The sequence below is a fragment of the Bombina bombina genome, chromosome 3 (genome assembly GCF_027579735.1).
Source record: "Bombina bombina isolate aBomBom1 chromosome 3, aBomBom1.pri, whole genome shotgun sequence".
Classification (NCBI taxonomy): Eukaryota; Metazoa; Chordata; class Amphibia; order Anura; family Bombinatoridae; genus Bombina; species Bombina bombina.
In genome coordinates this window covers 1,152,995,439-1,153,009,813 of record NC_069501.1, presented here as the reverse complement: position 1 = coordinate 1,153,009,813, position 14,375 = coordinate 1,152,995,439, and the positions used below count along the sequence as shown (strand labels likewise).

The 14,375-nt window shown below is 40.8% G+C and overlaps 1 protein-coding gene across 1 annotated transcript in view; it reads left to right on the top strand.

Annotated features, from left to right (window-relative positions):
- Positions 1–14,375, top strand: part of ATM (ATM serine/threonine kinase) — a 925,848-nt gene that overhangs the window by 125,858 nt on the left and 785,615 nt on the right. The window contains exon 8 of the mRNA XM_053708547.1: positions 9,936–10,105. Coding sequence (XP_053564522.1) covers positions 9,936–10,105 — 170 coding nt within the window. The remainder of the gene's footprint in view (positions 1–9,935; positions 10,106–14,375) is intronic.

The window sequence follows — 14,375 nt, the reverse complement described above, 5'->3', positions numbered from 1 at the left end:
CTTTGGTGATAAAACTTATTGGGGCCTAGTTTTTTCCACATGGCTGGCTTTATTTTTGCCTAGAAACAGTTTCCTGAGGCTTTCCACTGTTATAGTATAAAAGTTACAGTTGGTGCAGTTAAAATTACAAACTGTGACATTCAGCTTCCCTCAGCAGTCCCCTGCATGCTATAGGACATCTGAAGGGCTCAAAAGGCTTCAAAAGTAGGAGCTGTGGCAGTTGTTATGACTGTTTAAAAAACATATTTTTCATTTTGTTAATCTGTTTTTTGTATTAAGGGGTTAATCATCCATTTGCAAGTGGGTGCAATGCTCTGCTAACTTGTTACATACACTGTAAAAATTTCGTTAGTTTAACTGCCTTTTTTCACTGTTATTTCAAATTTTGGCAAAATTTGTTTCTCTTAAAGGCACTAGAGCTGCAACAACTAATCGTCATAATCGATAATAATCGATTATGAAAATAGTTGTCAACGAATCTCATAATCGATTAATCGATTAGTTGGTTTGCAATTAGTTGGTCTGTGCACAACACCAGCTGCTTCACTCCAATGAACTCCTGCACATGGTATTGTGTTTTATGGTTAGGTCCTTAGTCTAAAGGACGCCTACAGACGTCTACTTTTCACTTTTTCAGGACAGTATTCGTTTACAACTACCCCTGGCTTATGTGACCCAGATATAATAGTCGTCATTTGGATTGTTTATATTAAATCAGGTAATTTGGAACTATGCTTTTCATGATATAGTGCCAAGCTTGTTGTTTACACCTAGCCCCTAGATTGATGAGTTATTTAAATTGACGTGTACTATTTATTATCTGTTTGCACAATTATTAGCGTATTGCTTGCTATTGCTGATTATATGTACTGTATAAATAAATGTGTAAGGCTTTGTCCTGTTATTGATATACAGTCCTTAGCGCTTTTGATTTTGTTTTTTATTGTTTTTTTATATTTTTAATAAATTGTGATATGTACCAGATTCAACCTTTATAAGTATATATCCGTTATTTTTAGTGCGGACTAGATATTTCCCCTAACCTTATAGCTGGTTATTTACCATTGCATATAGATATTCAAGATATTTTATGTTAGAATGAAGTCAAGGGTTACTTTGAGAGGCCCCTTGCCAAGGTAGAAAACACTTAGCATTGGTAAGGAGCTAACAAAGATAAATATCCCACTTTGGTGAAATTGGCAAACTCTACTTATACACCTCAACAGCCTTTTCTCTGCTGCAGGAAATATAGCTGCAAACAGAGAACCAGCCTTAGCCAGAAGCATGTGGACATGTTGAGATTTTTGCATTTCAATGCAAAGTTTCTGAAAGAGTGAATAACAGAATGTCATTAACAGTGATAGTCTAACTTTCTAGTTCTACCTCTTTTCAAACAGTTTGTGGTTTTGTTTTGTTTAATTATAAAACTGTGCTCTGCTGCTTAAAAATTGAAGAAACGGTTGTGTTAATGTAAAGTTTTAGTCTGAAGTTTATATGTGTAACACTCATTATGTGGATTTTATTTAAAACATAGAAAACTATTATTGATTCTCTTTTTATCCGATTAGTCGATTAATCGAAAAAATAATCGGCCGATTAATCGATTATGAAAATAATCGTTAGTTGCAGCCCTAAAAGGCACAGTAACGTTTTTTTTTTATATTGCTTGTTAACTTGTTTTAAAGTGTTTTCCAAGCTTGCTAGTCTCATTGCTAGTCTGTATAAACATGTCTGACATAGAGGAAACTCCTTGTTCATTATGTTTAAAAGCCATGGTGGAACCCCATAGGAGAATGTGTACTAAATGTATTGATTTCACTTTAAACAATAAAGATCAGCTGTTATCTTTAAAAGAATTATCACCAGAGGATTCCGACGAGGGGGAAGTTATGCTGACTAACTCTCCCCACGTGTCGGACCCTTTGACTCCCGCTCAAGGGACTCACGCTAAAATGGTGCCAAGTACATCAAAGACGCCCATAGCGATTACTTTGCAGGACATGGCGGCAATCATGGATAATACCCTGTCAGCGGTATTAGCCAGACTGCCTGAATTCAGAGTAAAGCGCGATAGCTCTGGGGTTAGACGTAATACAGAGCGCTCAGATATTTTAAGGCCCATGTCTGATACTGTGTCACAATATGCAGAAGCTGAGGAAGAGCTTCAGGCTGTGGGTGAAACCTGATTCAGATATGTCTACTTTTAAATTTAAGCTTGAGAACCTCCGGGTGTTGCTTGGAGAGGTTTTAGCTGCTCTGAATGACTGTGACACAATTGCAGTGCCAGAGAAATTGTGTAGACTGGATAAATACTACGCGGTACCGGTGTGTACTGACATTTTCCAATACCTAAAAGGTTTACAGAAATTATTACTAAGGAGTGGGACAGACCCGGTGTGCCGTTTTCCCCCCCTCCTATTTTTAGAAAAATGTTTCCAATAGACGCCACCACACGGGACTTATGGCAGACGGTCCCTAAGGTGGAGGGAGCAGTTTCTACTTTAGCAAAGCGTACCACTATCCCTGTCGAGGACAGTTGTGCTTTTTCAGATCCAATGGATAAAAAATTAGAAGGTTACCTTAAGAAAATGTTTATTCAACAAGGTTTTATCCTGCAGCCCCTTGCATGCATTGCTCCTGTCACTGCTGCTGCGGCGTTCTGGTTTGAGTCTCTGGAAGAGGCCTTTCAGACAGCTACTCCATTGACTGAAATACTTGACAAGCTTAGAACACTTAAGCTAGCTAATTCTTTTGTTTCTGATACCATTGTTCATTTGACTAAACTAACGGCTAAGAATTCTGGATTCGCCATCCAGGGGCGTAGGGCGCTATGGCTTAAATCTTAGTCAGCTGACGTGACTTCAAAGTCTAAATTACTTAACATTCCCTTCAAGGGGCAGACCCTATTCGGGCCTGGTTTGAAGGAAATTATTGCTGTCATTACTGGAGGTAAGGGTCATACCCTTCCACAGGACAGGGCCAAATCAAGGGCCAAACAGTCTAATTTTCGTGCCTTTCGAAACTTCAAGGCAGGGGCAGCATCAACTTCCTCTGCTACAAAACAAGAGGGAACTTTTGCGCAATCCAAGCCGGCCTGGAAATCTAACCAGGCCTGGAGCAAAGGCAAGCAGGCCAGAAAGCCTGCTGCTGCCTCTAAGACAGCATGAAGGAACGGCCCCCTATCCGGCAACGGATCTAGTAGGGGGCAGACTTTCTCTCTTCACCCAGACGTGGGCAAGAGATGTTCAGGATCCCTGGGCGTTGGAGATCATATCTCAGGGATATCTTCTGGACTTCAAAGCTTCCCCCCCCACAAGGGAGATTTCACCTTTCGAGATTATCTGTAAACCAGATAAAGAAAGAGGCATTCTTACGCTGTGTGCAAGACCTCCTAATAATGGGAGTGATCCATCCAGTTCCACAGATGGAACAAGGACAGGGATTTTATTCAAATATGTTTGTGGTTCCCAAAAAAGAGGGAACCTTCAGGCCAATTTTGGATCTAAAGATCTTAAACAAATTCCTCAGAGTTCCATCGTTCAAAATAGAAACTATTCAGACAATCCTACCTATGATCCAGGAGGGTCAGTACATGACCACAGTGGATTTGAAGGATGCTTACCTTCACATACCGATTCACAAAGATCATCATCGGTTCCTAAGGTTTGCCTTTCTAGACAGGCATTGCCAGTTTATGGCTCTTCCCTTCGGGTTAGCTACAGCCCCAAGAATTTTTACAAAGGTTCTGGGGTCTCTTCTGGCGGTCCTAAGACCACGGGGCATAGCAGTGGCCCCTTATCTAGACGACATCCTGATACAGGCGTCAAACTTCCAAATTGCCAAATCTCATACGGACATAGTGTTGGCATTTCTGAGGTCGCATGGGTGGAAAGTGAACGAGGGAAAGAGTTCTCTTTCACCCCTCACAAGGGTTTCCTTCCTAGGAACTCTGATAGATTCTGTAGAAATGAAAATTTACCTGACGGAGTCCAGGTTATCAAAGCTTCTAAATTCCTGCCGTGTTCTTCACTACATTCCGCGCCCTTCGGTGGCTCAGTGCATGGAAGTGATCGGCTTAATGGTAGCGGCGATGGACATAGTGCCATTTGCGCGCCTACATCTCTGACCGCTGCAATTATGCATGCTCAGTCAGTGGAATGGGGATTACACAGATTTGTCCCCTCTGCTAAATCTGGATCAAGAGACCAGAGATTCTCTTCTCTGGTGGCTATCTCGGGTCCATCTGTCCAAAGGTATGACCTTTCGCAGGCCAGATTGGACAATTGTAACAACAGATGCCAGCCTTCTAGGTTGGGGTGCAGTCTGGAATTCCCTGAAGGCTCAGGGATCGTGGACTCAGGAGGAGAAACTCCTCCCAATAAATATTCTAGAGTTAAGAGCAATATTCATTGCTTTTCTAGCTTGGCCTCAGTTAGCAACCCTGAGGTTCATCAGATTTCAGTCGGACAACATCACGACTGTGGCTTACATCAACCATCAAGGGGGGACCAGGAGCTCCCTAGCGATGTTAGAAGTCTCCAAGATAATTTGCTGGGCAGAGACTCACTCTTGCCATCTATCAGCGATCCATATCCCAGGTGTAGAGAACTGGGAGGCGGATTTTCTAAGTCGTCAGACTTTTCATCCGGGGGAGTGGGAACTCCATCCGGAGGTGTTTACTCAATTGGTTCATTGTTGGGGCACACCAAAATTGGATCTCATGGCGTCTCGCCAGAACGCCAAGCTTCCTTGTTACGGATCCAGGTCCAGGGACCCAGAAGCGACGCTGATAGATGTTCTAGCAGCACCGTGGTTCTTCAACCTGGCTTATGTGTTTCCACCGTTTCCTCTGCTCCCTCGACTGATTGCCAAAATCAAACAGGAGAGAGCATCTGTGATCTTGATCGCGCCTGCGTGGCCACGCAGGACCTGGTATGCAGACCTGGTGGACATGTCATCCTTTCCACCTTGGCCTCTGCCTCTGAGACAAGACCTTCTACTACAAGGTCCTTTCAATCATCCAAATCTAATTTCTCTGAGACTGACTGCCTGGAGATTGAACGCTTGATTTTATCAAGGCGTGGCTTCTCCGAGTCAGTCATTGATACCTTAATACAGGCACGAAAGCCTGTAACCAGGAAAATCTACCATAAGATATGGCGCAAATATCTTCATTAGTGTGAATCCAAGAATTACTCATGGAGTAAGGTTAGGATTCCTAGGATATTGTCCTTTCTCCAAGAGGGTTTGGATAAAGGATTATCAGCTAGTTCTTTAAAGGGACAGATTTCTGCTCTGTCTATCCTTTTGCACAAGCATCTGGCAGAGGTTCCAGACGTCCAGGCATTTTGTCAGGCTTTGGTTAGAATTAAGCCTGTGTTTAAACCGGTTGCTCCTACATGGAGCTTAAACTTGGTTCTTAAGGTTCTTCAAGGAGTTCCGTTTGAACCCCTTCATTCCATTGATATCAAACTTTTATCTTGGAAAGTTCTGTTTTTGATGGCTATTTCCTCGGCTCGTAGAGTCTCTGAGTTATCAGCTTTACAATGTGATTCTCCTTATCTGATTTTCCATACAGATAAAGTAGTTCTGCGTACAAAACCTGGGTTTTTACCTAAGGTAGTTTCCAACAAGAATATCAATCAAGAGATTGTTGTTCCATCATTGTGTCCTAATCCTTCTTCAAAGAAGGAACGTCTTTTACATAATTTGGACGTAGTCCGTGCTTTAAAGTTTTACTTACAAGCGACTAAAGATTTTCGTCAAACATCTTCCCTATTTGTTGTTTACTCTGGACAGAGGAGAGGTCAAAAGGCTTCGGCAACCTCTTTCTTTTTGGCTTCGGAGCGTAATACGCTTAGCCTATGAGACTGCTGGACAGCAGCCCCCTGAAAGGATTACAGCTCATTCTACTAGAGCTGTTGCTTCCACCTGGGCCTTTAAAAATGAGGCTTCTGTTGAACAGATTTGCAAAGCGGCGACTTGGTCTTCGCTTCATACCTTTTCAAAATTTTACAAATTTGATACTTTTGCTTCTTCGGAGGCTATTTTTGGGAGAAAGGTTCTACAGGCAGTGGTCCCTTCCGTTTAAGTACCTGCCTTGTCCCTCCCTTCATCCGTGTACTTTAGCTTTGGTATTGGTATCCCACAAGTAATGGATGATCCGTGGACTGGATACACCTAACAAGAGAAAACATAATTTATGCTTACCTGATAAATTTATTTCTCTTGTGGTGTATCCAGTCCACGGCCCGCCCTGTTCTTTTAAGGGAGATCTAAATTTTAAACTACAGTCACCACTGCACCCTATGGTTTCTCCTTTCTCGGCTAGTTTCGGTCGAATGACTGGATATGGCAGTTAGGGGAGGAGCTATATAGCAGCTCTGCTGTGGGTGATCCTCTTGCAACTTCCTGTTGGGAAGGAGAATATCCCACAAGTAATGGATGATCCGTGGACTGGATACACCACAAGAGAAATAAATTTATCAGGTAAGCATAAATTATGTTTTTTGGACTTGACTGTCCTTTAAACAAGTTTCTCAGAGTGCCATCCTTCAAGATGGAGACTATACGCTCCATTCTTCCCTTGGTACAAGAGGGTCAGTTCATGACAACCATAGACCTAAAGGATGCATACCTTTTATGTTCCCATTTACAGGGACCATCACAAGTTTCTGAGATTCACATTTTTGGACAATCATTTCCAGTTTGTGGCCCTTCCATTCGGCCTTGCCACAGCTCCCAGAATTTTTTCAAAGGTTCTGGGGGCTCTTTTAGCTGTGCTTCGATCTCGGGGCATTGCAGTGGAACCTTATCTGGAAAACATTCTGGTTCAGGCGCCATCTTTTCAACAAGCAGAATCTCGTACAGAGATCTTGTTGTCTTTTCTTCGATCATATGGATGGAAGGTGAATCGGGGAAAAAAGTTCTTTGGTTCCAGCTACAAGGATCGTATTTTTGGGGAACATAATAGACTCCCAGTTAATGAAGATTTTTCTGACGGAGGTCAGAAAAAGAAAGATTTTTTACTTGTTTTGCCCTTCAGTCCTCTTCTTGGCCGTCAGTGGCTCAATGTATGGAGGTAATCGGTCTGATGGTGGCTTCCATGTACATCATTCCATTTGCTCGGTTCCATCTCAAACCTCTGCAGTTATGCATACTCAGACAATGGAACGGGGACTATATGGACCTGTCTCCGCGTGCAGATCTAGATCAGGCGTCAATAGACTCTCTCGTCTGTTGTGACTTTCTCAGGATCATCTTTCCCAGGGTACTTGCTTCTGCAGACCCTCCTGGGTGATTGTGACCACGGATGCCAGCCTTCTAAATTGGGGAGCAGTATAGGGCTCGTTGAAGGCTCAGGGCTTATGGACCCAGGAGGAGTCAATCCTGCCCATAAACATCTTGTAGCTGAGATACATCATCAATGCTCTTCTGGTCTGGCCTCAGTTAGCCTTAGCCCAGTTTATCAGATTCCAGTTGGACAACATAACCTCGGTGGCCTACATAAACCACCAGGGGGGAACTCAGAGTTCCTTGGCCATGACAGAGATGGCCCGGATTATTCAGTGGGCGGAGACCAACAGCTGCTGTCTTTCTGCGATCCACATCCCAGGAGTGGACAATTGGGAAGCGGATTTTATGAGCAGACAGACTTTTCATCCCGGGGAGTGGGAACTTCATTCGGATGTGTTTTCCAGCTTGACCCTCAAGTGGGGGTAGCCGGAGTTGGATCCCATGGCTTCTCGTCAGAATGCCAAACTTCTGAGATACGGCTCGAGGTCAAGAGATCCGCATGCATTTCTGATAGTTTTCTGGCAGTTCCTTGGAACTTCAGTTTAGCATACCTGTTTTCTCCGTTCGCTCTCCTTCCAAGAGTCAATGTTTGAATCAAGCAGGAGAGGGTGTCTGTAATTCTCATAGCCCTGGCGTGGCTTCGCAGGATTTGGTATGCAGACCTATTGGAAATGTCATCCATTCCACCTTGGAGACTGCCTCTGAGGAAGGACCTTCCACTTCAGGGTCCCTTCCTTCACTCAAATCTTGTTTCTCTGAAGCTGACTGCTTGGAGATTGGACGCTTAGTTTTATCTAAGCGTGGATTTTCAAAGTCGGTCATTGAGACCTTGATTCAGGCTCGTAAGCCTGGGACTCGCAGGATTTACCATAAGATCTGGCGTAAATAATTGTATTGGTATGAATCTAATGGATACTCTTGTAGTAGAGTAAGGATTCCTAGGATTTTGTCCTTTCTCCAGGATGGTCTGGAGAAGGGTTTGTCGGCAAGTACTCTAAAGGGTCAGATTTCGGCATTGTCTATTTTGTTACATAAGCGCTTGGCGGATGTGCCAGATGTGCAATCTTTTTGTCAGGCCTTGGTTAGAATTCGGCCTGTGTTTAAACCTGTTACTCCTCCATGGGGTCTTAACCTTGTTCTTAAAGTTTTACAACAGGCTCCGTTTGAGCCTATGCATTCTTTAGATATTAAGATGTTATCTTGAAAAGCTTTGTTTCTTGTTGCTATTTCCTCTGCTCGGAGAGTTTCTGAACTCTCTGCTTTACAGTGTGATTCCTCTTATTTTATATTTCACTCTGATAAGGTGGTTCTGCGTACTAAGTTTGGTTTCCTGCCCAAGGTTGTTTCGGTCAAGAATATTAATCAGGAAATTGTTTTACCTTCTTTGTTCCATAATCCTCCTCCTCACAAAGAATGCTTGTTATATAATCTGGATGTTGTGCGAGCGCTAAAATCTTATTTGCAGGCAACTAAGGACTTTCGTCAGTCTTCTGCATTGTTTGTTTGCCTTTCTGTGAAACGCAAGGGTCAGAAAGCTACGGCTACTTCACTTTCCCTTTGGCTGAAGAGCGTTATTTGCTTGGCATATGAGACTGCTAGACAGCAACCTCCTGAGAAAATCACAGCTCATTCCACAAGGGCTGTTTTTTCTTCCTAGGCCTTCAAAAATGAAGCTTCTGTGGAACAGATTTGCAAGGCTGCAACTTGGTCATCTTTGCACACTTTTTCCAAATTCTATAAATTTGATACTTTTGCCTCGACTGAGGCTTCTTTTGAGAGAAATGTTCTTCAAGCATTGGTGCCTTCTGTTTAGGTTCCTGTCTTGTCTCTCCCTTATCATCTGTGTCCTCTGGCTTGGGTATTGGTTCCCAACAGTAATTGATGATGATCCGTGGACTCACTGTGTCATTAGAAAGAAAACAAAATGTATGCTTACCTGATAAATGTATTTCTTTCTTGACACTGTGAGTCCACGGCCCGCCCTGTATTCAGACAGTTTCTTTTTATATAAACCTCAGGCACCTCTGCACCTTGTTACTTCCTTTCTCTCCTTTCCCTTTAGTCGAATGACTGGGGGATTGTGGGTAGGGGAGTGATATTTAACAGCTTTGCTGTGGTGCTCTTTGCCTCTTCCTGCTGGCCAGGAGTGATATTCCCAACAGTAATTGATGATGATCCGTGGACTCATCGTGTCAAGAAATAAATAAATTTATCAGGTAAGCATAAATTTAGTTTTGTCTTGTATCCTTTGTTGAAATGCACACCTTTTTGTAAGCTCAGAGACGGCAATGCACTACTTGGAGATAGCTGCTGACTGGTGGCTGCACATATATGCCTCTTGTCATTGGTTCAGCTGATGTGTTCAGCTAGCACCAATTTGTGCATTGCTGCTACTTCAATAAAGGATACCAAGAAAATGAAGCAAATTTGATAATAGAAGTAAATTGTAAAGTTGTCGAAAATGAAGTGATTTATATTGCCAGTTTTGTAAGTCAAAATATGTACAGAAATATTAAAACAATCAGATATCTGCTGCCCATTTTTTAGGTCATTATAATGATTTTGATTGGTCTGTTATATAGTTGCTTGTTCTTATCTGCATAACATGTTTTCCTGATTTAATTATGTTTTTCTTTCAGGTGCATATGCATTTGACTCAGATAAATGGCAGAGGAATTTATACAGCTTGTATGACACTCTGGTGAGTGAGATAAGTCAGATAGGCAGCCGCGGAAAGTACTCCTCAGGATCCAGACATGTTGCTGTCAAAGAAAACTTGGTTGAATTAATGGCAGATATTTGCCATCAGGTATGCTTATAATGTAGAATCACTATTTAATACATAAGATTCAAACTTTTGTAGAAATGCTCAAGGTATAAGAGATCTATTCAGTTCCCTTAAAATCACATATAGTATACATGTAGTAGGCTAAGCTATACAATAATAGTTCTAAACAATTTAAAGACCTTCAGTAAATCTCTCTTTCAAAATCTTCTGTTTTAAAGGGAGCTTTAATTTATAGCATATATCAGTAATTTAAGGGATACCGAATTTAATTTTTTTTTTCATGATTCAGATAAAGCAGCAATTTTAAGCAACTTTCTAATTTACTCCTATTATCAGTTTTTCTTTGTTCTCTTGGTATCTTTATTTGAAAAAGCAGGAATATAAGCTTACAAGCCATCCCATTTTTAGTTCAGCACCCTGGATAGCTCTTGCTGATTGGTGGCTGCATTTACCCACCAATCAGCAAGCGCTATCCAGGTGCTGAACCAAAGATGGCCTTGTTATTCCTGCTTTTTAAAATAAAGATATCACGAGAAAGAAGAAAAGTTGATAATAGGAGCATGCTCTATCTGAATTACGAAAGAAGAAATTTGGGTTTAGTATCCCTTTAAAGGGACATTGTAGTTCAAACGTTATATACCCTAATTTGTTAGTGCATATAATTTTAGCACTACCCTCCTGCAGGTCTATGTGCTCAATCCCCAGAAAAGGGCTGAATACATAGCTCAATTACCAACTGGGAGCTGGAGAGAATTGCTGTTCTCAAACAGACATGGCTGCTGAGCCAATCAGCAGCAACATATATTTTGTAATGAAATATCCCCAAACGATTAAAACAATTTTACACTCCTGCATATCTTGTAACTTTACTCTTACATTGAGGGGAACATCGTTCATGATGTCACCTGTCTGTTTGATCTGATTTATACACAGTTTATCTGGATCTTTTCACTATGACATACTTTACTTGATACACTTTACTTTTAATGTTCTGATGTGATATAGTTTAACTGGCATTTTATCATGGTATACTTTGTGAGATATTTACGCCACTTTAAATGCCTCTGCTTATGGATAAAATGCCTCAGACGTTCACATGTACCACACAGGTTTACAAACTTGCAATATAAGTTGGTTATTTGTTTTTTCTCCTGTAATGGAACTCTAAAATGTAACCATTTTCCAATTATGAATTGAAAATGCACCTGACAGAATTCACAAGCCTAACCCTGCCACATAGCTGCTTATAATTGTCCTCAGCTGAAATTATCAGAAGAAACAAAACAATGTAGGTTTTGTTAACAAAAGGAGTCTCTTGCTTCAGTAACAACTCCAGATTGTGCTGCTCCAGTTCATGCAAATAGTTGGTGGAGTTTTGCTATTGAAAATAAATAGCAGAAAGCAAGGTGTTAATCTCTTCTAATAATATTCATACCCTGTTGAAATGTTAATCTATTACAAGGCAACAGAAAAGTCAAAGTAGTAGAAACGGCTCCCCAGAAGAAAACCTTTTCCTTTAAGTAGTTTATCACTTTGTCTCCTCAAAGCCCAAATACAAAGCCTGTTGTACTGTACGAAAATAAATCTTTTTAACAGTAGTAGCTCAGCACATGGTCTTATGAATTATTCTGAATATCAAACAATGCTGCGTACATTGTGTTGTCTCAAATGTACTGATGCTGTGGCTAAGGATAAGGCTCAATACTGTCGTCATCATCATCATCATTATTTATTTGTGAAGTATTGGAAGCTCTGTAGCGCTTGTTGATTATTTAAATACATTTTATCTTAATCATGGGGAATTTGTATCACATTGATTTAAACCACATTATGAACATCAAAGTATGATGACTTTATCAAAAAGTATTAATTATGAACTGATAAATATAAAAACATATTTGCGCTTAAAATTAATAGGGACATGAATCTTAATTTGTTTCTTTCAAGATTCTATATCGAGCATGCAGTTTAAAAAAATAAAATAAATTATAATTTACATTTCTTCTACAAGATACGACGAGTCCACGGATTTCATCCTTACTTGTGGGATATTATCCTCCTACTAACAGGAAGTGGCAAAGAGCACCACAGCAGAGCTGTATATATAGCTCCTCCCTTCCCTCGACCTCTAGTCATTCTATTTGCCTGTGTTATACTAGGAAGAGGTAAAGTGAGGTGTTAGTTTTAGTTTATTCATTCAAGAAGTTTTTTATTTTAAATGGTACCGGTGAGTACTATTTTCCTCAGGGGGATATGGAAGAATATTTCTACCCTGAGGTTGATGATCTTAGCAGATGTAACTAAGATCCATGTTGGTTCCCACAGAGCTTCTGAAGGTAATAGCAGTTTAAAAAATAAGATAAATTATAATTTACATTTTCTTTGTTCTTTTGGTACCTTTGGTTGAAAAGCAGGGATGTAAACTCAAGAGTATGCACGTTTCTGGAGCATTATATGGCAGTTTTTTGCCAGAATGTTATCCATATGCAAGAGCACTAGATTGCAGCGCTATTTGCTACCATGTAGTGCTTTAGACACTAAACAAAGAATTTCATGGGAACAAAGCAAATTTAATAATATAAGTAAATTGGAAACTTTGTTAAATTGTATGCTCTGTCTGAATCACAAAATAAATTTCTCCAACATTGGTGTGTCCGGTCCACGGCGTCATCCTTACTTGTGGGATATTCTCTTCCCCAACAGGAAATGGCAAAGAGTCCCAGCAAAGCTGGCCATATAGTCCCTCCTAGGCTCCGCCCACCCCAGTCATTCTCTTTGCCGTTGCACAGGCAACATCTCCACGGAGATGGTTAAGAGTTTTTTGGTGTTTAAATGTAGTTTTTATTCTTCTATCAAGTGTTTGTTATTTTAAAATAGTGCTGGTATGTACTATTTACTCTGAAACAGAAAAGGATGAAGATTTCTGTTTGTGAGAGGAAGATGATTTTAGCAGACAGTAACTAAAATCGATTGCTGTTTCCACATAGGACTGTTGAGATGAAGTAACTTCAGTTGGGGGAAACAGTTAGCAGACTTTTCTGCTTAAGGTATGACTTGCCATATTTCTAACAAGACTGTGTAATGCTGGAAGGCTGTCATTTCCCCTCATGGGGACCGGTAAGCCATTTTCTTAGTCAAACAAACAGAATAAAGGGCTTAATATGGGCTAAAAAACTGGTAGACATTTTTATGGGCTAAATCGATTGCTTTATTTGGGCATATTATTCAGATTTAGGCTGACAATTTGCATTTATAATCTTGGGGAACGTTTATATAACGGCAGGCACTGTGTTAGACACCTTTTCCAGTCAAGGGGCCTTTCTAGTTATAGACTGAGCCTCATTTTCGCGCCATTACTGCGCAGTTGTTTCTTCTGTTAAGTGTGATCAGTCCACGGGTCATCATTACTTCTGGGATATTACTCCTCCCCAACAGGAAGTGCAAGAGGATTCACCCAGCAGAGCTGCATATAGCTCCTCCCCTCTACGTCACTCCCAGTCATTCTCTTGCACCCAACGACTAGATAGGATGTGTGAGAGGACTATGGTGATTATACTTAGTTTTATATCTTCAATCAAAAGTTTGTTATTTTAAAATAGCACCGGAGTGTGTTATTATCTCTCTGGCAGAGTTTGAAGAAGAATCTACCAGAGTTTTTGTTATGATTTTAGCCGGAGTAGTTAAGATCATATTGCTGTTTCTCGGCCATCTGAGGAGAGGTAAACTTCAGATCAGGGGACAGCGGGCAGATGAATCTGCATAGAGGTATGTAGCAGTTTTTATTTTCTGACAATGGAATTGATGAGAAAATCCTGCCATACCGATATAATGTCATGTATGTATACTTTACACTTCAGTATTCTGGGGAATGGTACTTCACTAGAATTACACTGTATGAAATACATAAAGCTGTTTAATAACTAGAGATTATGTTTAACGTTTTTGCTGGAATGTAAAATCGTTTTCATTTGCTGAGGTACTGAGTGATAAATGTTTGGGCACTATTTTTCCACTTGGCAGTTGCTTAATCTGTTTTCTGACAGTTTCTGTTCTCCCTCACTGCTGTGTGTGAGGGGGAGGGGCCGTTTTTTGGCGCTTTTACTACGCATCAAATATTTCAGTCAGCAACTCATTGTATTCCCTTCATGATCCGGTTCATCTCTACAGAGCTCAGGGGTCTTCAAAACTTATTTTGAGGGAGGTAATTTCTCTCAGCAGAGCTGTGAGAATTATAGTTTGACTGAGATAAAAAACGTTTATTCTGTAATTTGTTTCCTGCTTTCAGAATTTG